We start from the raw sequence: 26,771 nt of genomic DNA, 5'->3' as shown, positions 1-26,771 counted from the left end.
TTTCCATACCCCCCCAACCCCCCGACCCCCAAACAAAAAATCAAAACAGGTTGTTGGCATCTTGCTTCAAGGTCGGTTAAATCAGAACCTGATACGTGCAACCGCCGACGCTTTGTAGTCCTTTCAAACAGCCCGTGCGTCACAAATAAGCAGCAAGGCAGGACGCCGAAACGGGGCCGTGACGAAAAACTTGAGACGGCGGCAAAACAAGTTGAAGAAAACAGTGTCGACGGGTCGTTCCAAAGGTTTTCGGGACAGAGGGAGGTGAGACACACCGGAAAAGATGAAGCCGCTGACGCCCTGTCATATGTCGTTCTAAAGATCGTCCCGAATAGAGATGCAAATGATCGATTAATTCATTAATCGATCATTTGACCTCAATGATCGATTAACAATTAATTCATTAATCGTTAGCTGATTGACCTTATCGATCGATCGATTAACCATTAATTGATAAGCGGCGATTTTGCCTGAGGACCTAAATTTTACAACGAAAAATATGTAAGGAACACATTATGTAACCCTTAAAATAATGTTGAGGGTCCAATGTGACTCATTTTTACATTAGAGAAAGTCCTCGGACTTTAAGTTGACGGGTCAAATTTAAATTTTTTTATTAAAGTTGTTTAAAAGTAACTTGTTCTCGGTACATTATGACCATCACAGTATCTTCAGGGGAATTTCTCTTTCCTGGCCCGACACTGTTATAATGCTGTTAACTGCCCGTGTAAAAACGTTCAATTAATTGCGACTCATTTGATTCAATCAGTTAAATTCTTAACAATTAATCCATAATCGATTAAGTGTCAACATCCCCAGTCCTGAACGTTTACAATAAAACGGAGGACAATGATCTTTTTTTTTTTTTATACCACTGTGCAAGCACAACAAATCTGACTGTTCCGCTCTTGTAGCGTCAGACACAGCAGGACGATCATCACATAAAGGAAACACAATGAATTCAAACCCAAGACAAACAGACCAACCCGTCCGCCACCGTCACGCTACACACATTTACTGCACCATCTCAAGTATTCCCAGCAGTTTAGTGCAGCTATGGCTCTTGAATGAGAACATTTTATCTAGTCTGCTGCAAAGACTGAGCCAAGGGCCCTGGCTGGGCTTGGGGGTGATTTAGGCGTGGACATGCCCGAGCTGTCAGGCACAGCACCGTGTGCAGCCAGCGAGGACTGATGGTGCCGCTCCTCAGGCGTGACACCATGAGAAACAGTCCATCAGCGAGACACTGTCTCATCATCACACAGATAGTTAACGTGTCACCACTCGCTCCGTGGTGTTTTGGCTCTTTCCTCCTCTCTGATTCGCTGTCACGTTTCTCCGCGGTGCTGTTGCAAAAACAGTCCTATAAAATAAAGAGTGAAAAGGCCCCAAAAGTACATTTGTAAAAGTCCGATAGAAGATTCAAGTTATATAAATATACTTACAACTATATACTATAATATGATATAATGTAATATAATTAGGGATGCACCAATGGCACTTTATTACGGAAACAAGTAGAGTACAAGTACTTCCGATACCGAGTACGTAATAAGGCTATTACTCATTTTTGAATTTCTTCGATTTTTTTTTTTGTTCAACAGAACAACATTCCTCAGCATGGTTTTTCCCGAGAACATGGGGTGACAGTCGCAAGTTTCACTGCATTACAGACAAAAATTTCACCAAATTGTCATAAACATACGTGTACAACCGGTATCGGCGAGAATCTATGGACACAGGTTGACATTTGCCAACTGATGTTTCATTAAAAAAAAAAAAAAAGCAACCAAAAGAACATTATTTGCATGGATGTTTAGTTGTTTGACAACTAAACATCACACACATACACATACACACACACGCACACACCCTCCCGAGGTACTCATTTAACCTCCCGGCGTGTTTGTGTGGCGTCTCTAATTAGCGCGGCCAGACTGCGTTTTGACAGTCTTTCAGCGGCGATAACCGGCACCGTGCAGCTCTCAATAAATCCGTGCTTCCTCGACGGGAAAAGAAAAGGTTAAATGACAAAACAAAACAAAACAAAAAAAAAACGAGAGGGGCGTTGCCGCCACTTCCCCGCCCGCTCACTTTCCGTCTCTCTCCGCTCCGCGATGTCAGCGCACATTTTCCGACAGATACATTATGCTGTATCAGAGAACAGCTTTAACCTTTAGCAAAGACTGGACTCGCGGCTAATAAGCCTGCCCTTTAGTGCCTCTCTTGTCTGTTTCTGCTCTTCAAACTCTTAACCTCCGTAACGAAAAGTGTTTTACAGTACGCCTCGTCCGGGGACTTTGACCTCCTCACTTCCGTTTGGCGTTGGGTGAAATGTTTGGTTCCGAGAGTTGAACCTCGCGACCTTCTTGTTCTTGTTTGAGTGTTTTTATCTCCCTCATCGGCGGTGAGGTGCAAAAAAAAAGACTTTGATTCCGAAAGACTCGTTTCGAGCAGCAAGAAAGGGAGGTATTTAGTATTTATCGGTGCCCTCTTCGTGTTTGGAGGATGTTTGAAGGAGGTAGAGAACTTCATGCAAGACGGCTTTGAAATAAAATTTTCATTCAGTGTTATATTTTGTAAAAGTTGCACCTTTTCAATTTCAAAGTAAAAGGAGATAAAAGGCAGACAAGACATTTAGGGTTCCATGTGATGTAAAAGTCACCTCTAGCGTTCTGTAACAACATTGTCTCCTTCGAATGAACTCCATGAAAACAAGAACAGCGCATAATACTGGTGTGTGTAAAACTTACTGCGGTTAACTAGTGTCAACCACGGCCTACTTTACCAGGGCTGTGATGCTTGAAATAGTTGATTCTGTGTTTCTGTGGAAATCATTCCAAGGACTCGTGTTATTCTCAATTCCCTTTTTACCCAAGCTTCCCAACAATAACCAGTTTCTTCAGCCTGTCAGCGAACCCCCTTAAGAAAGAGGAAAGTCGATCCTTTATTTTCTCGGCTTGCTCCACTTTCGCGAAAGTGTGTGCCAAAGTATTGAGTGTAGAGCCTTTTGATGTCACAAAGTGCACTGGTACATTTTCCCAAGTTACTCAACAAACAGCAAACCCAGCAGATGTCTTCTGTTGCCTCCCTTTATTCACTGATACCAACCTTCCCCGTCCCCCTGCGTGCACTCCTTCTCTCTCATTTCCTGGTATTCACGGCCTCCGATGCATCCGTTGTGACCCGTCCGGCACCACTGATCACATCCAAATCCAGTCAAACTCGTGTACATAATATATATATATATATATATATATATATATATATATATATATAATATATAATTAGGGCTGTCAAATGATTAATTTTGTTAATCGCGATTAATCGCAGAATCTTCATAGTTAACTGCGATTAATCACGGTTTGAATTGCATGTGTAATATTCTGTTATTTTGCATTTCAAGGCGGTTTTAACCCCATAATGGAAAGTATTTCTTGCAAGAAATCGGCCAGAGGGGTCGACTACAGGTTACTGAAAGGGACAAACATGGTTACCCTGGGTGCGGAAGCACCCACGAAAATTGCGCTCAAGCCGCAGCTCTCATGTTCACACCAGATGCACATTGCTTCTGCTCAGCCTTTGTTTTACTCCCATTCAGAGCTTTTTTTTTTTTTTTCATCATGATCAATTTCACATCGTCTATCTTGACTTGACAGCAACTCCTCTCTGCCTCTCTCTCGCTCTTTCCCTGTTTGTTTGTGTGTTTAGACACCCAAAACCCCGACCCCCCACCCCGTAGCCAGCCCACTCTGTTGCTCTCTCTCGTGTGTGTGTGCGTGCATGCTCGTGTTTGTTTGCTTGTTTTCATCTCTCTCGCAATCTCTCAACGTACGCAAACATGATCGCATCTCTCCATCGTGGTATTTTATTTTGAAAGTTGCTTTTATTTTGAAGACTTAGCAAGTTCCGCGGTGCTTCCGCTACCGGTGTGAACCCGGCCTTACGTTTGAAATGCGATTTAAATTTAAAAAAAAAAAAAAAAAAAAAACATATTATGGATTGTATATGATTAATCGCGATTAATGCGTCAACCCCGACAGCCCTAAATCTAATCCTACACGTTTGCAGCAATGAAGGTGCACCTGAGCACACCTGCGCCTCGCTATCCACTCCATCGCCACTGGAGCCTGCAAGCCTCACCTCACCCGGCGCCGAGGAGAGACTGTGTTTGCGTCGTCGCCGCGTTAAATGCCACGCTCCGCGCGCAGCCGTGCGACTCACTCCTCTGTAACCCCGCGCCAGCGGTGACGAATGATTCCACCTGTTGCCTCGGGGTTGAGATCGGAGAAATGCCATCTGTTATCAGCAGTTTGTTACCGTTAATGAGTTCACGGAACGGGAAGAGCTCGCGCGCGCGCTCTGCCACTAATGAATCAATATTTCATTGAGTTTGGTGGAGATTTGGGAAGGTCCACCAGCAGGGACGGATTGACTGAAAGGTTTAATCGCTGTCCGGTATTTATGGAGGTGTCGGACCGTAGGTCTAATCGTCTCTTTATTAGTCACCAAAATAAAATCGATGGCATAGAATCTGGAACTATTTACTTTATCATTTATTCCGTTACCGTCAACCTTTGAAAACTCGTCATCCCTCGCTGCTGACTTGCAACCCCTCAATACGACCTTGGCATTGATGTGATGGATTGTCATAAACTGAAAAGATGAGAAAAGAAAGAAAAAAAAACGAGAGAGAATATGGGCTTTGATAGCGACATGTGCCATAATACATAACAGTTTGCCCCCCCACCCCCCACCCGCCCCGACATTAATCCCCGGCTCCAGACGAACAAGATGTTTTACTTCCACTTGCACTGTGGGGAACAAATGGGCTCGGCCGCACCACCATTGTAAAGCTGTCGGCCGCATAAGAGCGGTGACACAGTACATTAAAATGCCCTCTTTATGATCATATCGCACTTGTCATTTATCCATTAGCCGCTATATCTGCCAAGCAATAAGAATCTTAATTGCACAATTAATTAAGGGCCCCCGTGATTGATGGAACCGCCGGATTTATGGCCGGAGCGAATGCTGAGCACGCGCTAGACAAATGTGTGACAGCGTTGCTGACTATTATGGCGGAATAATTGGCTGTTCCGTAAAGCGTCAACCCCGTGTGGCCCGCTTTTAAACTCCTTCCCCCGACGGCGAGCCACGACTTTACCACCAGGCTGTAATTCAGGCATTTGGAGCCACGAGTGAATTTTTTTTTTTTTTTTTTTTTTTCCCAGGGTGAAACGACCCCATTTATTTAGGTTTCTGCGCCGCTCGTTCGCACGCAGCGGATCCTTTGACTCATCGTACGGCTAAAGCTCCATTATCTTCATTCTTTCAGCTCAAGGTAATCGCCGCCATTGTTGCGCAATTATTCACAGCAGATGATATCTCGAGGCCCGAGCCTTCATTTTCTCGCGCAGCCGGGCTTTTGTTGGCCGCCGTTGTTAACGGTGAGTTTACTTTTGGAAAGACGTGCGGACTTATCAGGCTGTATTGATTCCTTTGCTGCTGAGATCCATTTACCAAGTCAGTAGAGAGAGAAATGAACTGATACAAGACAAACAAAACACTGTGCCCCGATTTTTTTTAATTTTTTTTTTAACGAAATTCAACGACAAACACGTCTGTTGAGTTAGAGCCAAGCTAATACTCATGCATGAAAAAAAAAAAAAAAAAATCATCCGAGCTGATAATATTTGCTCCTGCATTCATCTTGAAAGCTACAATTCAATTTTGTCCTTATTGTTCTTTTAATATATCCTCGCAAGAAACTGGGGTGGCTGATATTTTGAGTCTGATTTTCCCCAGATGCATCTTTGATTAGCTGTAATCTGACTATTGTGAGTATGCCAGAACCAATCAGTGTCATTGGAAGAGTTTCCATACTCGAGATTCTGTTTGCTAAACACAGCTTGTGAACATTGGCAAGACAATTTCCCAAACTAAATAGAACAAGACGAAAGGTTCTGCGACACTCTTAACTAGCAAATAATTCCATCAAAGTTCACTGTTGTACTCATATTCATATTTCTCAAATAGATTTTGGATGTCAATTTGGGGAAATGTCCATCTTGTATTTCCTGTCAGAACAGCAAAACTGACAAAAAATAAATCACTCAATCTAAAGAAATAAAAAAATTGAAAAGACTTTAATGCAGTAGCACTTTTGGAAGTTCCGATTAGCATAGAAAGAAACAAATGCTACAATTAAAGAAAAAAAAAAATACAGAACGTGCTACATTGTTCCACAATCGCATATACGACTTGAACCTCCGAATAATCCCACAACAGCAGAAAAAAGATGATCAAGCATTTGTACTATTCAGCTGTAAAAAAAAAAAAAAAAAAAAAAAAAAGGTGATAAACAGTGCTGCATTTAGCCATGAGCTATCCGCACCCATGCCAAAAAAATGACACCCTTGGTGTTAACATAATTGGATGACTTTCAGAGTAATGGCTTTTATGCTTCAATGTAGGGATGATGTAATTTGTTGCAACTTTTGCTAATAAATCAGGAGAGACAGTCTTCCATGTAGGGCCTTTAAAGTGCTTATGTATTAAATGGCTCGTTCCTGTGTCTTATCCTTTACTATATTGGACCATGCTTGCAAGCTAGCTGTTCCTTCCAACTATGACTCGCAGCAGTTTCTTAATAACCAATTGTTGAAATGCCATTAAAAAAAAAAAAAAAAAAAACCCCGGCTGCCAAGGTATAATTGAGCGTAATCAGCAAGTTGCCTGGCTTCTGTAAGTGTCTTAAAATAGCCCCCCCCCCCCGGGTCGAAATTTGTTCACAAAGCACGGCTGAAACTCAGGTGAAGTCAAATTGCAGGAAAAGCCATTTGGAGGGAAAGAGTGTAGCGCGGCGGTTTGGCAACCTGTAATCACCCGTAGCATCTGTGACTTTGCAGAGCTCTTCAGGACCCTTTTGGCAGACGGAAAATCATCTTAGAGGTCACTCTCCCCCCACTTTATACCTACGGATGTCTGAAATGATAGGGCACGGTGGTTTGGGGGGGGGGGGGTGAAGGCTCCAATGTGTTGCCATGGCACCAAAGATCTCTTCCCCGTCTCCCAAAAAACAATCCTCTCCTGGAAAGTCGATTTATCCAAACCCTCTGCTAAAAGTGCCATTAAAAAAAAATTTTCCCCCCTCCCCTCCGAAACGTCCAAGAGCTCTTTGGGGAAAAAAAACAAAAACCCCTCTCCCTATTCCCCGCTTATCTGAACATGCTCTTCTGCCATAAGAATGTCGTGGAGTCCTTGCTTGTCTTGATTTATTTGACTCCAAATGGAAAGGAATGAAGTGCAAAGTGCAGAGATCACAAACGCTCTCCGCGGGAAACCGACCGGCGACGCCCGCCGAGCGCGGTTAAAAAAAAAAAAAAAAACGCCGCCGCGCTGCCCCCGGGTGAACGATTTCGCCCCTCCCCCCCCCGCCGCTCGCAAACGCCACCTGTTTTCGTTTAGCACTTTTCCAGCATCTGTTCACATAATTACACTCGCTGTCAGCGCGCGCGGGTAGGACGGGAGCGTGCGCACCAAAGCATTGTGCTATATGCTGATAAACAAGGTAATTAAAGGGCACTTACATTGACGCGGCCGCTCTTTCTCGATCGGGATTCAGCCTCTGTTTTCGGAACACATAAAAGCTCAACGCGATGATGTTGTGCCGTCGGACGCGGCGCCGCTGGAAATGGGGGCCATCTGTTTGTCGACGTGAATCCGCTCTGCCTTGCATTCATCCGTCCTCAGGTGCTAAACATCCGCGTGTCTTATTTGATTCAGTGCAAGCCCGTCGCTCATAGAATAAAGGTTCGATTTTTGGTTGTACACTCACATTTAAAGCCGGTGTCTTCGTTGTTTTCTGAACAAGAGTCGGGCAAACGATGGCCCACGGGGCCATATGCGGTCCGTTTAGCTTTTTAATCTGGCCCGCCGAATAGTAAGTAGTTAATAGCTGCATTTCATCAAAAATCTTCAGTGTTTTAAGAGGGTTTTCAATGAAGAGCTAAGCACCGTGGAGCTTCAAAGACACTGATTCTGTTGTGACACTTGAGTTCATTTTCAATTGGCGTAAATGCAAAATGTTCGACCCCATTGGGGCCCCACCAGTCAAAAAGTTGGCCCACCCCTGTGATAGCTTCCACTGGAGAACGAAAACAACCTCCCCAGTATTCATTGATTGGTCTGCCCACTGGCAATGTTTTATGGCATATCCATACCATACCATACCATACATACATAAGGTGCTACCCACTGAAGAACACGCCGTAGGCTCACCAATGGTGTGGCCAGATTGGGACAGAAGCGAAAAATCGAAAACGAGAGCCACAAAAAATGTTTTTGTTTGTCTTAAGAACCAACAAGAATTTTACGAGTGCACTGCTAGGCTTTTACTCAGAGTATTGTCACGCCACAAGGAAAGGACAGTAAACTTTAACGAGCAGCACATTCTGCGGACCCGTGAGAGCAAGCCCATGACGGCACCAATAAATCTAGCACGTGTCACAACTTTGTTGGATACGGTAACGCGTCCAGCCATTGTTTGTCCCCATTACTTGTTAAAAAAAAAAGAATTCACGTACAACGGGTGAAAGATTTATTGTCAAATAATTTCATTTGGGAGCCCCTTGTGAGGCAATTTTGGTTCCACCAATATGCGGCGATTGCGATTGGAGAGAAGTCGCAGCGCGCTTACGCAACATGTGCACGGCCTTAGATTTAAAAAAAAAAAAATAATAATAATAATAATAATAATTGCCACCGCCTTTTCTTCCCGGTGTTGTGCAACAGCCCATCGACGGCCCACGTTAGCTCTGAAGAAGGGCCGCGTGCGTTCAAAGCCGGCGAGACATTTAATATTCAGCCCCTTTTGTCAACAAATGTTCCGAGCGGTGACGGCGCCGAAGGAAATTTGTGTAACAATACTTATCACACATGCTCCACTTTTGGCAATTACACCCATGGCTGATTTCTTTGAGCGCGTTTAAATTTGTTCCCAGTGACCTTTATGTCACCGAATCGGGTCCAACTGTGGAACAAAGTTCCCCGGCGGTGTTAATTGTTTTAGGCAGTGATGTGCAGAGGACCCGTGGTTATGTGTGAATGGTTAACATTGCGACTTATTTGGACTCTCTTCTCCCTTTTTTCCCCCCCCCACCTCGGTTTCGTTTTTTTTTTTTTTTTTTTTTTTTTTTCTCCATGTGTCTCCGTCTGTCTGACGGCCACTTTACCCCAAATCCACAACTTTCTTATTTTTTTTTTTAGCACGTGGCAAGTTAAGCGAGGGAGAAACACGCTCAGTGAGCAGGCATTGTTCTGTGTGATGGGCTGTGAGCGCGTTACCTTGCTGCAAGGTCGCCTGCGTTGTTTGTAATAACTGGCTGGCCCATTCACAGAGCAAACAAGTCAGGGGCCTGATTGTTTGGTGCGCTGTGCCTGCGCAGCTTCGACTAGGAAGAAAAAATGATACAGCGATAAAGTTGCATATTCGTATGCAGCAATGGCATCCTTTACCTTACCTGCGTCGGTTTACAGTGGAAACACAAATGGTTCCATTTCGAATATCGCACGCATTGACTTTGAAAATTGATATTGACCTGATGACCTGATTCAGATGAATTGATTTTGAAGTATGCACCTGTTTTTATATCAATTTTATTCTGCACGTTCTCCAGTAGCCACCTGAAGACGTTTGTAAACGTGATCTCCCTGGATTAAGGTTCTGCTCGCCTGCAGCTACGGCCACTTCGCCTCCCTCCTTGCGCGAGGTTCTTCCAGGGTACAGTGTTGAAAAGAAAAAAGTGATTCTTCTCCCAGTGTGTATACAGAGAGAAAAAGTTCTGCGGAAAACAAACAAAACAAAAACAAAAACAAAAAATCGTACTTCGCCAAAGTTTTACATCCGTTCCCTCGGTCGTCCCCGGCGCTCGCTCGCTCGCTCGGCTTCGCGGCGTCGGCCCCTCTTTCTTCCGCCGCTCGGCGGACGTCGAATCCCGGCTCCGCCTGAGCTGAGGCGAGGACGCCCGCTCGGCAGCCTGACAAACTCGTTCTTGGCTGGCGGCGCTCGTTTCCTGTCTGATGAAAATGTTACACTGTGCTCTCGCTCCGAGCTATTCCCGGAACACAGCCCTGAGTGGGCGGTTATTCCCCCTATTTGTTCATCTTGGAATGTGCTTTGTCAATCACACACACACACACACACACACACACACACACACACACACACACACACAGGCGCACACTTTTATGGTCACAGGCTCAGTCGAGGGCAATCTCCAGTGTTTTCTCATCATTTTTTTTTGGGGGGGGGGGGTGGGGGGCTGGAATAGGCCCTTGGTTATTAATAAGAGGTGAGTGGAACGTCCACTCTGGTTAATGCCGCGGTCGTCCTGGACGGCGCTGCCGACCTCCCGCGGATAATGAATTGTTTCGCCTTGTCTTGTTTCCTTGTCCCCGCCATCCACTCTGCGCGGCAAGGTCGCGCCCCGACACGCGGCGGCTCCTTCCGGAGGTGCCGAGATGCGAAGTGATTAAATGAATTCCGAGGAGTTGCGCGAAAGAAAGTGGCGGGGGGGGCCGGGGCGGGGGGGTGGCTAAGACAAGAAAGCCCAATCTGCGAGGTGCGGAGTTGAGGCGCCTCCGTTTCGAAAGCAGGTTGGAGAGAAGGAAAAAAAAAAAAAAAAAAAAAAAAATGGGGGTTGGGTGAGTGGGGGAGGGGTGGCTGTCTGGAGAATAGGGGCTCAGTCAGAGGGTGTTGAAAAGAGCCTCCACCTGAATGCACCGCTGCATCCTAATAACTCCTCAGCCTCTTGGGTGAGGAAAAAAAAAAAGAAGAAGAAAAAAAAAAAAAAAAGAAAACACCTCCTCACCACTGTCTTTTCCTGCTTTGCTCCGCCTCAGTCTTTATCTGAGCGACTGTGACTGTGAAGGGCACTTGCACCTGGGCTCTCTAGGTTTTTTTTTTTTCTTATTGGAAGGTTTTGGGATTGACAACTGCCGACGTTATTCCTGTGGATGTGACTGCTACAGGAATAACTGTGCTGAGCTGCATCTTGTTAGGTATTTATGTATTTATTTTAGTGGTGGGACTTGATTAAAAAAAAAAAAAAAAAATCAAATTAATTATGGCCTTTGTAATTCATTAATCAATCGTAATTAATTGTATTTTAATTGCATATCAACGTTTGAGTTGGTAACAGAGGTTTGGAAACACTTAACAGACTTTTTACTTTTACTCCCTAAATTTGTACACAAATATCTGTATTTTCTCATTCTCACATTTAAAAACATGCCTCTTACGTTTGCATTTATGAGTATGTAAAATAATTTGTTCAAAAAAATTCACCTATAGACCTATGGTCTTTTATCAAAAGACCAAGAATGAACCTTGCTTTTTTCTTCTTCTTCTTCTTCTTCTTCTTCTTCTTTTCTTTTCTTTTGAACACGGTTTTCAGATGCCCCTGCGTGTTGCACAATGGTTCCGGCCCCTTTACATATTACGAGATTAATGCATCGTGTGCTTGAAAGATTCACCTCGTGGTCGCATACTGCAAATAGCGGTAGCAGGTCACTTCTGACCTGCTACTGATTCCTGCTCCTCGTCTGCGTTGATGGACAGAGCAACGTTGCAACCATTGAACATCACGCAATTAAATTGCTCTTGAGAGAGTTCCCGTCGACTTGAGACCATTACGTTGCTCTTCCTGCTTTATGTCTGGTTGCCATTTATGCCATTAAGGGGCGTGACAAGATAATGGGATCCAGTCACAGGTACTGTCTGGTGCTCGGGAGTCACAAAGCCCCCTCGACCTCGCTACACTCTCGGTCCCTGCGTTGTTACTTGTTCTTATTTGTTTCCTCTCGACTACAATGTTGTTTTTCTCTGTCGCAAGCAAGAAGAAAAATAAGTACACTTTGTTAGACAACAGTGGATACTGTCAGGGGACGAGACAAGGAGTGCCCGCTAAATGGGCCGCCATCTCGCTAAATTATACATCCGGCAGTAACCGAATCGCACCTCCCTGGCAGTTGGAACGAACCTTTGTTCACCCCCTCCTTGGTGGGGTTGTACGACATGGACGCTGCGGAAAAACGTCGAGAGAAAAAAAAAAAAAAAAAAGGGGCCTCAGGATGGCGAAGAGAACGAGAGCCGGGTTTCTCACAATTATCCCTCAAAGGAGCGTTCAAAGGAATCTAGTTTTCGCTTCAGAGCCAAAATTGCTACCTGCCTTTTTGCAGCGTTTCCGACCGTCCTGCCAAACTGCCCGGGTACCAAAAAAGGTGGTGTTGGACTGGAATTTAAAAGAGACCTGCTCAGCAAGAAAGACAATTAACAACAATAAGAGCTGTTAGATGTGTGTGTTGCTTCTCCTTCTTCTTCTTCTTCTTCTTCTTCTTCTTCTTCTTCTTCGTCTCCTCCGCCTTCTTCTTCTTCTACTGCCAACCAGGCATCCGCAAGCACACTATGCAGATTATTTGCCCCCCTTTTTTTCCCCACTCTCTGTCACAGTTTAAATACAATTAATAATGCATTAGCGTTGTATCCATTTTTGCAAAACCATAGCAAATTAACTTTCTTCCCCCTCCCCTCTTCATTAGAGGTCTGATGAAGACGACATGGTGTTCACGTCAGACGTGGCGCAAGAGTTCAGGACTTTCGAGATCCCGCTGAACGACTCGGGCTCGGCAGGCCTCGGCGTCAGCGTCAAGGGGAACCGGTCCAAGGAGAACAACACCGATCTGGGCATCTTTGTCAAGTCCATTATTAATGGAGGCGCTGCTAGCAAGGCAAGTAAATCCGCATCGCTCCACTGTTGTTGCACGACTCAAACCAGTTGGGCCCACCAGTCGGCAGTGCGCGTAGACACAGCACGCGCCGCTCCTAACTTTCTAGCCCTCCGCTTGACGCGCGTACAGGATGGGCGCCTGTGCGTTAACGACCAGCTGATCGCCGTCAACAACGAGCCGCTGAACGGAATGACCAACCAGGACGCCATGGAAACGCTGCGCAAGTCCATGTCGGTTGAGGGCAACAAGCGAGGGATGATCCAGCTGGTTGTTGCTCGACTGGTGTCCAAGAACGACGAGGTAATCCTACCACACACACACACGTACCCGCGTATGTCTCCATACATATGTGCATGCATGCACGCACGCATACAGTTTTTCCAGATGCACACAGCATCTCACAGCAACAGCAGCATCTGGAGATTTTATGAGAATTGTGGCGTGTGCACTTCACCCCATCCAACGGAATCCCCTGCACCAATCGCAATTGCACTTTGTCCAAATTTCAAAAATGCCACCTTTTATGTTTTTGCGAAACGCTGTCGTGGGAACGCAGCTGTGCGAGATCCCCTAGCCAAGATGCCTACTTTGTCGTCTCGGTGCCACGGGGTCTTGTTCCTCCTTGCCGTGTCTTGCATTTTGTCGCGTGGCACAAGACGCTCCCACTCCCAAGAACAACCCTGCGTTTGACTTCTATGGTGTCCACGCGCGCGCGCGCGCACGTACGTAGGCAATTCAAATTCTGTCCGTTAACAAATGGATGATGTAGTGAATGGATAAAAGCTGCACTTTCACGGAATCACGAAGCACAGTGGCGCCCAGTCTTCCCCCGGGTAGCGAAAGGAAGACATTGCGTGAAGAAACTAAACCGCCATGCAAATCCTCACACTGCACCTCACTTTACACACACGCGCACACACGCGCGCGCACACACTTGTCCAGTTCTGCAATTTTTCTCTTGCCAAGGCCAGGCCTTGATATGATATCTGAGTAACACTCGACTGACTTGTGATTGGCAGGCCTGTGGAATGGTCTTGTCGGATAGGCAGATAAAGGAATATGTATTGCAGTCATGTGTGTACATGTCACTGGGCCGCAGTCAGAGAAATATTGAAAGCGAGGGGATTCAAACTTCATCCAATGCACGTTGTACCCGCAGCTAATTCCCGCCCGACTTATCTCGGGGCCCCATCAAGACAAACGCAGGTGCGGTTTCGATAAAGTGCTGGGAAACGGTGTGACTGTTGTTCCAGGATTGTAGATTGAAGTCCACGTGCCAGCAGTTGTAGATCGGGTTTGATTAGCGTTACTCTGACTAATTGGAGCTCACGTCCTCTTGTTGCCTGTCTGGTTTTTGAGTCCCCAACGCAGAGCTGGAACCAGGTGCAACAATTTGCATCAACAAGATTTATTATTATTTTTTTTTTAAATAAAAAAAAAAAAACACAATTGTTTCGGGGGGCGGGGGAAATAAGTTAAATTTTGGAATATGCAGTTTTGTTGAGGCACCATATTACACTCGTTTTCAGATCTTCCCTTTTCATCCAAACCGCACACTTATCTGTGTGTGAAAGCCTCCTATTGCTACCCAGAAAACATCCACAACAACAACAGCGGCCACCGTGGAACTGATGCTTAGTCGGAATGGCACAAAAACAGGCTGTTCTCAGAGGGTGGAAACGAGAACCTTCCCGGCTTTGTGACATTTCAAAAGGGGAACTGTGTGTTCCCGGCTCGCACTCTCTGAGCAGTGTAGCAAGCAAAAGAAGTTGAGGTCGATCATGTCTGATTTCCGGGGAGGCATAAATGACCGTCGCAGAAAGGGAATTTTGCATAGTGAGTTATGATTTGTCCGCTCCTCCAGAATCGGGTCTGCTCCGGGTTTCTTCCCACTGCCGGAGTTTTGTGTTTTTTTTTTTTTTTTTCCTTCCGGCCACTGTCACTCACATCACGCTCGCTCTGAATTGATCAGCTGGTCTCCCTTTGATTGTGCAAAGCACTCTGAGATGCCCTTGAATTTGATGTTGCACTCTACAAATAAAGCCCGATTGATTGATTGGTGTGGTTCCTTTGCAGTGAAAATGTTCCTGGTAGCAAATTTAAAGAACCAATAAAAAGTGAAGCAAAGAAGCGATTCTGCTGTTTGGCTTCCTGTCTTTCAGACAATTTCTCCTTCGAAACTGTGTTGATGAAGCAACGCCAGTCTTCTTGCTGAATGAGCTCATGTGTCAGGCGGCGCCACTCTTGCTGCGGGCAATGTAAACATCGTGCTTGCGGTCCAATCACACAGATTTTAAATCCTTCGCATCACAGCGACGGCGATGATTTGTAAAAGATTTCCCGGCCTCATCACCTTTTTCTTTATGACGCACACGTGCAGCCACATTATTTGGATTCCATCCGATTTCTTTTTTCTTTTTTTTCTTTTTTTTGTTGCCTTCTCTGTAAGCGATTCCTGTTTGTCAGTCCTCCTCATCTCTCTAATCCTCCAATCCCCCCCCCCCCCCCTCCACCCTCACCCACAGCTCCCCTCCACCAAACAAGGGGGGGAGAGGACACACGTCCCTCCAGGGAAGACCCAGCCCCGAGGTTCAGTGAGCTCTATCGCTCCGGTCCAGTCACTCCGCTGTCCTCTTTAATCCCTCACCGGCAGGCAGACAGGTAGACAGACTGACAATGAGCAGACAGTTAAGGTCACAGACTAACAGAGCCTAAAACAGCAAAATGAGCTGCTAATAAAGAATTAGGGCTCAAGTGTCACTCGTGGAAACAAGGGTGATATTTTATATTTATTTAAGATACATGGAGAGGGAAATAAAGCAAGTGCGCTCGACGTGACATTGGCTGTGCGTTAACATATCGTTGAATTAAAGCAGCGGTGCAAACCTTGCGTCATACAGTCGTGCGAAAACAATGGTGTTTCGATGGAGCTGCTGGAGTGCCATAGAAGTCTTGAAATATCCACAGGCAATGTACTGTACGTCAGGAGTGCAGGCTGGATTGCGAACCAAGAAGTGAATCCCCGTTGGAAAAAAAACCCTCAGATTAGCTAAAGAAATAAAAAATAAATAACAGGCAGGAGCTAAATGTCAACGCGGTCCTCTGGTGGCCGAGATCACCTCGCGCTCCTCTTCTGGCTCGGCAGATATGTTGGGGAGTCTGCACCAGTTTGCCACTGTCACCCAGCCGAATGGGAGCGAGCACTAGAGGCCACCATTGAAATGAATCTGATCCATCACTGTCTGTGAGAGGTGGTGGGGGGAGGGGGAGGCTGCGCTGGTGGAGTCGCTGGAGCTTAATGCATTACAGATGGGGGCTTGGACGGGTGCGGCAAATCCAGGCCAACCGGCTCCATGAAAATTATATTGATATCATCATCGCTCAATTCTCTGGCCTGAATTATTATCAACTTTGTTAAAGGGGTTGCGGTGAAGGAGTGCTTATTTGCGGGCTCTCGGGGAGCTCTGCTGTTGTCAGTGTTTTGCAATCGCCACATCCAAACAATGACTCACTCGCTTGCGTTTCCATTACAGTTTTTGGGCAAAACAAAAGTGATATTTAAAAATTTTTTTTTTTGTTACAAAGTGCAATTGCGATTTGCAGGTGTTGCCATTGAATGCCGTGAAGCGCATTTGCCGTAATTCTCGTAGAATCTCGTCCTGCGAGATTTTACCAGAATTATGTTTGCTTTTGTTCGCTTGCGTTTGATTGCCGTCAAGAAGGGTTGTTATATTTTTCTCTTTGATTACTTGTAAAAAAAAAAAAAAAAAATCCATCTCCTCCTCCGTCCAAACGTAACGTGCGATTTTCTCTCGAAGCGAACTGGTCACGTGACGTCCGGCGACGCGTAAATGCGAGGAAAAAAAAAGTCTTTCCATTACACTTTTGCGATGTAACTCTGTGTCGATACGTATGAAAAATCCACCTCGTGAGAGTGTAAGAACCTTTTTGCGATATTTGAGAGGTTTTCTCCGAAAAGTATTTCCATTACCAGTTTTTTTATTGCGACGTTTAGATTTTTGCGCAATTCTTGGGGGTAATGGAGACGCAGCGAGTGTGATTGAAGGGCGGGTCAACTTCGTGTCATGACATTGACCTGAAAGTGACGTTGCACAACCTTATCGTTGCAAATGTCCTCCTGTAATTCCATCCCAGCGTTCAGACACGCAACAAAGTAGCCGTGAGCAGACACTCGGTGATGCTGGCGATAACACAGTGTGCAAAGACGGCAGCCTAAATCACTCGTTACTTGTAAAGAAAGAACACCGAAGAAATGACACGATAGTCACCCCCTGACTTCGCAATAAGTACGATGGTGGCAATGCGTTACGTTCCTACTTCAGCATTGCTTGGAATGTCCTTTATCTACTTATTTAATAATGTGGGAAGGTGAGTTCACGTGCGTGGGAAAGGGACCCAAGTGGAACGGTGAGGTCGCATGGAGTAGGCATAAAGAAGGAGGAGGATTTTCAAGTCCTTAGCAACAGAGAGTGCGGAGACGAGTGTGCGAACGGTGTGAAGTGTATTAAGAGTATCAAGAAGAATAAAGTAAAGGTGCACACACGGGTAGCGAGTCCGGTGATGGAGTTTGGCGAGGACGGGAGGTTGAGCCGGAGGCAGCGGAGATTAGATTGAGGTTCTCTTTATGGGGTGACCGCGATGGGTGGGATCGCGAACGGGCATATTAGAGGGACGGCGCACCGTTGTTGATGCTCTGGAGATAAAGTCAGGGAGGTCAGACTGCGAAGGTTTGTCCATGTACAGACGTGGGACGGGGGAACGCGTGTCTGGGAAGGTCAGAACCGCAGGCAGGCAGGCAGGCAGGCAGGAGGCCTGCAGGGGAAGAGACCAAAGAGGAGATTTATGGATGGAAGCGAAGGAGGAAATAAAGTTGCTTGGTGGTGGTGTGAGAGGAGATGATGCAGAGGGATGGGGGTTAGGTGGAGGCAGGTGATTTGCTGTGGTGACCCCTGAAGGGGACAACTGAAAGAGGATTTTCTTTTCTTATTTATTTATTTATTTATATATTTATTTATTTTCGCTCAGCAGAATTTCAGAGCTGGCTACAGCAGAGGAGGCTGCAGACGTGCGGGGAGATGATTTCTTGCCAGGTGCAGAAGGGACTGCGCGGCCGCTTTAGCCTCCTAAAACGTAAAACGCTCACGCAAATTGTGAGTGGGATGTAAATGAATCAAAAACTCATGGCAATTCTTTTGAATGTATTAGCAGTAATATTATTGTGTTTTTTTTACTGAGCTAAAAATGTAAATATGAGGAAAAATTTAGGAATTAGTTCTGCAGTACAGCATCTATTTTACTACAGTACTGTATACAGTATACTGCAGTACTGCAGGATAGTATATATCTTACAGTAGTACTGTATATACTGCAATATTCCAGTATACTGTTTATTTTACTGCAGTACTGTATCCTCCTAAGACCCGAACTCTTGCAAAGCATGCATTTTTAGTTCCTCTTTGATATTTAGGCTAATTTGGATCTGATGAGTGTAAAAACAAAGAATTATCTTTTTACATTTACATAGTTTCTGAGAAAAACGATGTCCATATATGAGATTATACATATTTATACACATTTTGCGAAATTCGACTTCCATAACAAACATTGAACACTTCCATACACGTCTAAGCGAGAATCAACCGTGAAATTAGTTTGAATTTTTTTTTTTACCTGGTCGACGTTTGGAATGGGAGGAGCCATCTGAACTTCTGGGACGGGTTGTCGGCCATCTTGAATCTAACACGCGATGTGTTATACCCTTCAACCACCACTAGGCGGCAGTATAATGTTCTCGTACGTGGACACCGGGCCCTTGTCGACCCAACATTTGATATTGTGGTCTAGTCAGCCCGAAAATGTGGTGTCCACGCACGTGTACAGCAGGTATATATTGCAATACTGCGGTGTAGTATCTATTTTCTTCCACTGTTCTTTAGCTATGTCCAATTTAAAGTTGGAACAATTCTGCAGATTTTGCATCCCCTCGTATCTCTTCCACTGGAGTACTTGATTTAGAGTATTGTCAGCGTGCAAAGGTCGACACGAGAGTAGTCAAGTAGTAGTTTTACCCAGCAGAATATGAAAAGGCGCCACTTTTTGGCTCAGAAGTTACCGGTTCACTGCCGTCATTTGTCCACGGCAATCAATGTCCTCCTGTACGAGACGGAATTCTTATCATAAAATATGGGGCGGGTGCTTGATTGCTTTTATGCAGCCATTGGAGAGTCCTGTCCTTTACAAGTGCACGTGGTGTTTCCTCTTCTGCAGTCAGAGGGAGCGCTTGCCTCAAATAGCACAAGGTTTCCCAGACAAAGTGCCGGTTTGCTGGCATTATGTCTTCGGCCGCTGTCTGAAATGGAGTACCTGTTCTATTTATACTGCTATTAATGCAGGGCCTTTGCCTTGGGATAAAATAACAACACTGACCTTGAAACCCCCCCCCCCCCTTAAAAAGCAAACCACTTGAGCGTGATTAAGGATGCATTCATGGCTAACAAAGCATTATGGAGAATGTTTTAATATAGTTCAGGGCCCAGAAGGTCTCCATGACCCGGATACAATCTTTTTTTCCCCACCTCACAGATTCTTCTCATTTTGTTTTGGTAGAAAAATATTTACCATGCACAAATAGTAAAAAAAATAATAATAATAATAAATAAATAAATAAATAAATAAATAAAGTTATCCGCGTTGCAAGCTAATGTGTGCTTTTTTTTTTTATCGGCAGCCAAAAGTCGTCGAAAAGCCACAGCGAACTTTCTTCTAATGCCATGTAAGTGCAATCAGTCAATTGCAGAAAGAGAGGGAGACGGAACTAATTACTGTGCACATAAACATATTTTCACACATCTGCAGAGCAAAAAAAAAAAAGAAAGAAGAATTCTTCCCCATGCCCCGCTTCTACAGATAGCCCTCGTCTGAGTAACTACCGTCCTGCCCCACATATTCAGGCGATGTGATTGGTCACCGGCAATTTGTTTGAAGCGGCGTAATTGCATTGCTGCTCCGGAGACTGTAATTCCTCCCTCTCTATATCTGAGTTTCTATTAATACGTCCTCACATGTGCTAAAGCAAATCAATTCATGAAAAGTCATTTTCATTTTTCAATTATTTTTTCCGGCCTTGCATCCTCCTGCGTAATTTTTTTTTTTTTTTCCTTCCTTCCGACGGAGACGAAAATCAAAAGGCGTATCTGTTCTTTAAGTGAAGTTATTAAACGTCTTTAAAACTGGAAAATAAAATTTTCCTCGTTCACACGTGTACTGTGTTCAGTCTTTCGGAAAAAGAAACTTTCCCGATGACGCTGAATCTCAGCGTGGATCTGTTTTTGTTTGACTTAATTCCGACCACCAGGGCGTAACTTCTAAAACTCAAAGTTTTTGAAAGGTGTTGCATAAGACACTTATTTGCTCCCAGTAAATTATAGCCAGTATCTGTTTTGTTTTTTTGACAAGCGTTAAACCTTCTATGCAGTTGCAACTGTGAAATGTTGACGCTAGCTTGAAAAACACACTGGTGTGTGACATGAGTGTATAAACCTGTAATGTGACTGCAAAACATCACGACCCAACAGCGGTGCCAGCAGTGAAACCGCTTGTTGCAATGTTGGACGAAAGGCTCGAAACGATGCTAACATTAGCATAAGCTCAAAACGTCATTTTCAGTGGATTGTGTTGGCTAAATAGGCTGAATACAGGCACATATCTGAAGTTCTAGCATTAGCATTGTGCTCAATTTTATTATTTATGACTGCAGCCATCACGACCCAACAGCGGTGCCATCAGTGAAAATGCTTTTTTCTATGTTGTATGAACGACTCTTGAATATGCTAGCATTAGCATAAGCTCAAAACATCATTTTCAGTGGATTGTTTTGGCTAAATAGGCTGAATACAGACATATTTGTCAAGTTGTAACATTAGCATTGTGCTCATTTTATTATTTTTTAAAATAAATTTGGTTGGTTTACACTAAATAACTGCATACACTGAGGAAGCGTGAAGGTGTCAATGCATGGACTATAGTTTTTCTCATCCTAGTTGTCCGCACCACAAACTGCACAACACAACGTTTTGGTTTGCAAGATGATTAATATATTTTCTTTTTCACAGAATTTTAATAACAGGAACACAAACATTAATTATGCTTTCATTTTTTTTTGAAATACAGATTCAAATACAAAAATAATCACTCCAACCATTTCAGTGTTTTGCAAAATTAAAAAAAAAAAAAAAAAAAAAAAAAAGTTTATTCATCAAAGTTTGACAAAAAAAAGAGAATCTGACTTTGTGTTGGCACTGAGTTGTAATTGGCTGAAATCCTGCTGATTAACGCTCGGCACATTCAGTCGAGACAAACAGACTAATCCGGGATGAACTATCCAGATGTAAATTGAATTTGGAAGTTCATTTGTCAAGTGCCGGCTCTTTTCATTACTCAGTACCTGAGTGAGGAAACAGGCAAATATGTGCTTTTTTTTTTTTTTTTTTTTTTTTGCCACAGCAGCTTTTCAATTTCCTGCATTCTGAGGTCTATTTATCTGTTATTATTTTGTGGTTTTTGTTTTTTGGTTTAATGCCTTCTACCATGGGTTTTCCAGGGTTGTGCCATATTTCCCGTATGGACATTTTGGCCTTTGCTGGCACAGCTTGTATGGATGTTTGCCTCCGAGATGGTACATGGCATAGGACCCGGCAATTTATATTCAAGCAGTGCTCTCAATGTTATGTAATATTAATGTGTTCAAATTTCACAATTTCATAGCAACGCCATGTCAGATAAAGTGATTATGCGTTCATATTACTTACACTCGTCAAGTGAAAGCGCTCCCGCTGATAAAGTGAAAACTTTTTTTTTTTGGACCAAGCATAAAACTGGGGCAGCTAATTACATGCTACGCTGGCAAACCGGCGCCACCCTTGGGTGAACCTCAGCTAACGCACGCCGAGGAGACGCCGTACCTGATAATGAAGTTCACCACGCGGACAACCGATGGTTCACGTCAATCAAATCAAATCACACCACATATTAAAACCACATCCATAAAACAGATTGAAACAAACATTCTTCCTTCCTTCCTTCCTTTTGAGTTCCTCAAATCCCTCTGAATGTCCCACTGGGCCCAAAATATGTGTCTGTTCATGCATACGCCAGAACGTACTAATTCCTTCCTTCCTTCCTTCCCTTTTCTGCCTTCCTTCCTTCCTTCGTTCCTTCCTTCCTGCCTTCCTTCCTTCCCTTTTCTGCCTTCCTTCCTTCCTTCCTTCCTTCCTTCCTTCCTTCCCTTTTCTGCCTTCCTTCCTTCCTTCCTTTTGAGTTCCTCAAATCCCTCTGAATGTCCCACCGGGCCCAAAATATGTGTCTGTTCATGTATACGCCAGAATGTACTAATTGGGCGTTCAGTTCAATTCTTTTCCGAAAAAGTAGTGCAAAGTGAAAGACAAACCCCAATAATCCAAACGGGGGGAGGTGGGGGGGAGGAATAAATAAAGAAATAAATGAACGGACGACGTGCCAAGCCTCAAATCCATGTTGGATCAGCTGCCCCCGTTTCGGCGGTGAGCCACTGTCAAAACTGACAAATGGACCATTAGACGGGAAGAAAAATGAAGACGGCTTATTATGGCACATTATCAGAAGCCATTACAACACAAGAGGGATTATCTGGAAGCCCAGATAGCGGCAAACGCGGAGATTTACGGTTATGCCAATAAAATGAGATGAATTTTTACGCCGGCGCCTCCAACCGTCCTGTTTGTGAACTTTCTCACTCGGTGGTTGATGGTCGCCTCCCGTCTGTCGCCGCAACCCGTTGGCGATAGCGCGGGGTAATATTTATGGCGACGGCCTCTAAAAGCAGACGGGCTAATGATAAGCAAGTTTGTTAAAATTCATCATACGCGCCCCCCCGCCCCCTCCTCCCCAACCCACCCAACACACACCCGGTGCATTTTGTGTGCGGTTATTTATGATTCGGGGGCTCCCGGAGACATCGACTGTTTCTGAAAGGCTGCTTGTCTCGCGGCGTTCCTTTTGTTGTTTGCCTGCCCTCCTTGACAGTTGCACTGCAACTTGCCAATCAAGAAGCTGCGGCAATCATGAAATAAGAAACAGGCCTCACGGAGACGCTCCAACACTCTGTGACTTGTCAACAACAACAAAAAACTAAATCGCAGATTTGATTTCGTGGCGGCCGTTTCTGCGCCTTTGAGTTTCTATGTCTCAGAGTTGCTGCACTGTTGCTTCGTTGTCTGTTTGTTTGTTTGTTTGTTTGTTTGTTTGGTGTTTTTTTTTTAAAAATTTTTTAATGTGAAAAAAAGAAATTCTTGTCTTTTATTAGTCAATGCTTAATGGCAATGCTGATGAGTTCGATCGGGTTTTGTGTGTATATACGATCAAGTGCAAAAATCGCTCCTTAATTTGCTTACTGCTCTTCAACAAAGCACAAGGAAAGAGTTCTAATGGATTATATGTAATGCCTAGTCAGTGTCGGGTGGGGGGGGTTGTCATTCTGACCATTACGCCCGCTAATAGTAAAAACACAGGTTTTTTTTTAAGCTCAGTTCGTGACGAGAAGAAAAAAAAAAAAAAAAAGAAACCCACAAATCACTTAAGCTTGCAAGACATCGATCAGGCTGTCAGTAAACAGTAAAAGTGCAGCCCGAGTTTGCGAAAACAGTTTCCCTCACGTTGCAGACCTGGCCGCCCCACCGGCAGCAGAGCAGACGCTGCCGCTCCAGTCCGTACATTTGCGAGCAGCAAAGTTGTCTCCCCGGCATGCCAATGGCCCCCCCGTTAGCGGTCCGTGCCAAATGCATTCCTGTTAGACGTTTAATGCGGGCGGACAAGGGGGGAAGGAAGTGAACGGCCCCAACAAAAGATGCACACTTTGACTGGAGAGGGCTTGATCGATAGAGCCTTGAGAGAGCTATCAATCAGAACCCTGGCCTTGTAAATTATGGTTTTATTAGTATTGAGCTGACCACTGCGGAGGGAGATTTTTTTTTTTTTAAAGCACCGGGATGCCAGCTTGCAGAGAGGGGGGAGGAGAAATGTGTGTCGACTCCAGCCCACCTCCGTCCTAATGGGGACTGATTGGAGCACGGCGAGATCGTGACGTCTGGGAGTCGGTGGCTCCTCTGTTGTCAAAGTAAATAGCGGTGCTTAACTGAATGGGGGATAAACCGGGGACCAGGGAGCAATTCACTCAAGGGATTGTTATGTAAGCTATACATAGATATATATATGTATGTATGTATGTATGTATATATATATATATATGTGTGTGTGTGTGTGCATATTAGGGCTGTCAGTCGATTACATTTTTTAATCGCCATTAATGGCATGAGTGTCCGTGAGTTAACTTGCGATTATTATATCATAATTTTTTTTTTACCCTGCTCTGTATGTAACTTATCAAGATATTTATCGTGTTTCTTAAACTCTAGGAAAAATTGGAGAGGACAATAATAATTCCTTTGTGGAAATATTACATTTTTTCATTTTCATTGGAACGTTCCAAAACAGTTACATACTTTAACTGTGTGTGTGTGTATGTGTATGTGTGTGTGTGTGTGTGTGTGTGTGTGTGTGTGTGTGTGTGTTTTATGTTTGATACTATATACTGTCCATATATGATATATATGATATATATATATATATATATGTATATATATATATATATATATATATATATATATATATATATATATATATATGTATATGAAAAATGACAAAATATATGGAGTGTCTCCATAGTTGTGCGGTCGTGCTTTTGTGTGTTTGTGTGAAAGCAAACTTTGCTCGCCACCTCTCAACTACCAGAAGTGGGGGAAAGTCATTTTGGAAAGCTCCGGCTTTAGAAGATGCTCTAGGTGGATGTGAGAGGCCAATAAAAGCGGGGGTATGTGGTCACTCAAGAGGTGAGTTGTGCCTGGGGGCTCGGATGCCGAAGCTTAAGGATTGTAATTATGGCATTACGGGTGAGTTTGACTGGATTAGGGTCATAGCTCCGGGCTGTGACCAGGGAACGGCCGTGGACTACAGATTATTGGCCCCGGCTGACACCTCAAGAGCTGCTCTGTCCACCACGCTGCATGCTTCCCATGGCCGCCCTGCTGCAGTGGTAAGGGACGGTCGCATGCCGCCTGCTGGCCAATCAGGATGACACATGTGCACGGGTTCCACGGCCCCGTGCACGACACTCGTGCTTGACGGATGGGGGGAATAAATGGAAACATTGATTCCGACACGTCCAAGTCCGGCCGGAGCCGGAGCGTAGTTGATCTTGCGGCCGGGCCCTGGGTGAGAGACGCAGTCCTGGGCAATCTGCCTAAATCAACAGGCTAATCCACTCTGAGAATGACTGGATTAAGGTAGATTAAACACAAGATGAGATGCTGAGGAGTGGCGGCGGCGAGTGATCCTCCTTTCCGAGACGCTGAAGAAAAATCCACGTCCGATGTCGAACAAAAGAGCCGGTTTATCTGCACAGTGCAGTGGAGGTTTCCAGAGGGCCCCAGGCGACCCGAAGTGAGATACACCCAGCCAGATGGGGGCGCTGTCTCATTTGTTTGGCGATGACGTTGCGAAAATAAACTCTCGAAGGAAACGAGAATTATGTGACGTAAAAACCACGTAGCCTCGGTGTGGGGGGGGGGGCAGCAGCTGATTCGCTCAGCGCGATAAGGCGCCGCCTCAGCAAAACGCAGCCACACTAAGTACTATTTCGATACACTGTGGCGTTTTGCATACGCGCCCCCGGCCCGGGGATAGCTTGCAAGCGTAGCGCGTGAGCGTCTGTCGTCTCGTCAAGTCAAAGTCTGTAAAACTTTGCGAACAAACGGGCGTGATGAGATGCGGCATTAGCATGCGCGGGCACACAATTAATTAACACTGGATACACAGAGATTAAATTTTGCGGGCATTTTGCCCCCGTGTTAACTTTATTGAAACCCTATTTGCCGAAGAAGCCAATTAATATTTTGGAAAATAAGTTTGCTCGGCGCCGAGAGAGACGCACTGCCGGAGATCCTCTTCGCTCGGGTCTCTTCCCGTCCGTGCGTCGCTCGGTTTTGTTTCCACGTTTAGCTCAGCTGCTCTCCCTCTATGCTCCGACCAGCTTTGACGATATTATTTTTTTAACCCGAAACTCCCCACCCTCCCCACCCTCCCCCCCCTCATATCCTGTCTCCCACGAGAAGGCGACTCGGCAGCGCCCAACTGCAGAGATCTGAGAGTCCTCCCTCCTCCTCCTCCTCCATTCAGTTTTTTCTCCGTTAAAACTCCCAACATCTCTTCCTCCTTTCCTTGTCTGCCCCCGGTCTCTGGTGTCTTCTCTCGCGAACCTTCACAGGAGCTTTAACTTCCCGCGCGAGCCGGGCGGGCGTTATGAAAAATCAATATTTGCCACAGCCCCCGTGTTTTAGCGCTCGCTTTAAGGTATAAAACTTAACCTTGCAAGACTTCCCCCGGCTGCGAGGGTAGATATCCGTAATAGGCCCTGCACCGGGAGTCCATTTCATTCCCGCGGTTGCCCACGGGTTGCTGCGGAGCATTGTGGGGAAACCCCAAGGTCAAGGCTTAAACTCAATTCCCCAAGTCTGAACATGACTCTTAAGATTTTTTCTTTTTTTTTTTTTTTCCTCTCACCGCTCCCTTTGAATACCGATCCCGTTCGTCTCCTGCGAAAGTCGTCTCGGCGGACGGGACGTTTTTTTTTTTTTTTTTTTATCTGTGCCCGCTGGTCGGACATCCAAAGAGGAGCCGCGGTGTCGAGACTGACACGTTTGCCCGAGTGCACCGCGCGGGCTCAGGAACCAGCAGGACGGGAAATATTGAGCGAATGGCAAATTCCACCGGGGCGTTTTAGCGGGACTCACAGTTTGAGGGAGGCCGCGCGTCGGCCTATGGAAAAATCCACGGAGCTTTACCCAGCTCCGGCCGTTTCACACTGCTGA

General features: G+C 45.1%; 1 protein-coding gene across 1 annotated transcript in view; it reads left to right on the top strand.

Moving 5' to 3' along the window:
• The window catches only part of LOC142880891 (partitioning defective 3 homolog), a 230,543-nt gene that overhangs the window by 162,154 nt on the left and 41,618 nt on the right, over positions 1-26,771 (top strand). Inside the window, exons 13-14 of the mRNA XM_076014870.1 lie at positions 12,604-12,792; positions 12,922-13,092. Coding sequence (XP_075870985.1) covers positions 12,604-12,792; positions 12,922-13,092 — 360 coding nt within the window. The remainder of the gene's footprint in view (positions 1-12,603; positions 12,793-12,921; positions 13,093-26,771) is intronic.

This window comes from Nelusetta ayraudi, unplaced genomic scaffold (genome assembly GCF_046127955.1).
Source record: "Nelusetta ayraudi isolate G7.1 ecotype Tasmania unplaced genomic scaffold, CSIRO-AGI_Nayr_v1 ptg000174l, whole genome shotgun sequence".
NCBI lineage: Eukaryota > Metazoa > Chordata > Actinopteri > Tetraodontiformes > Monacanthidae > Nelusetta > Nelusetta ayraudi.
This window is presented reverse-complemented; position numbering and strand designations above follow the sequence as displayed.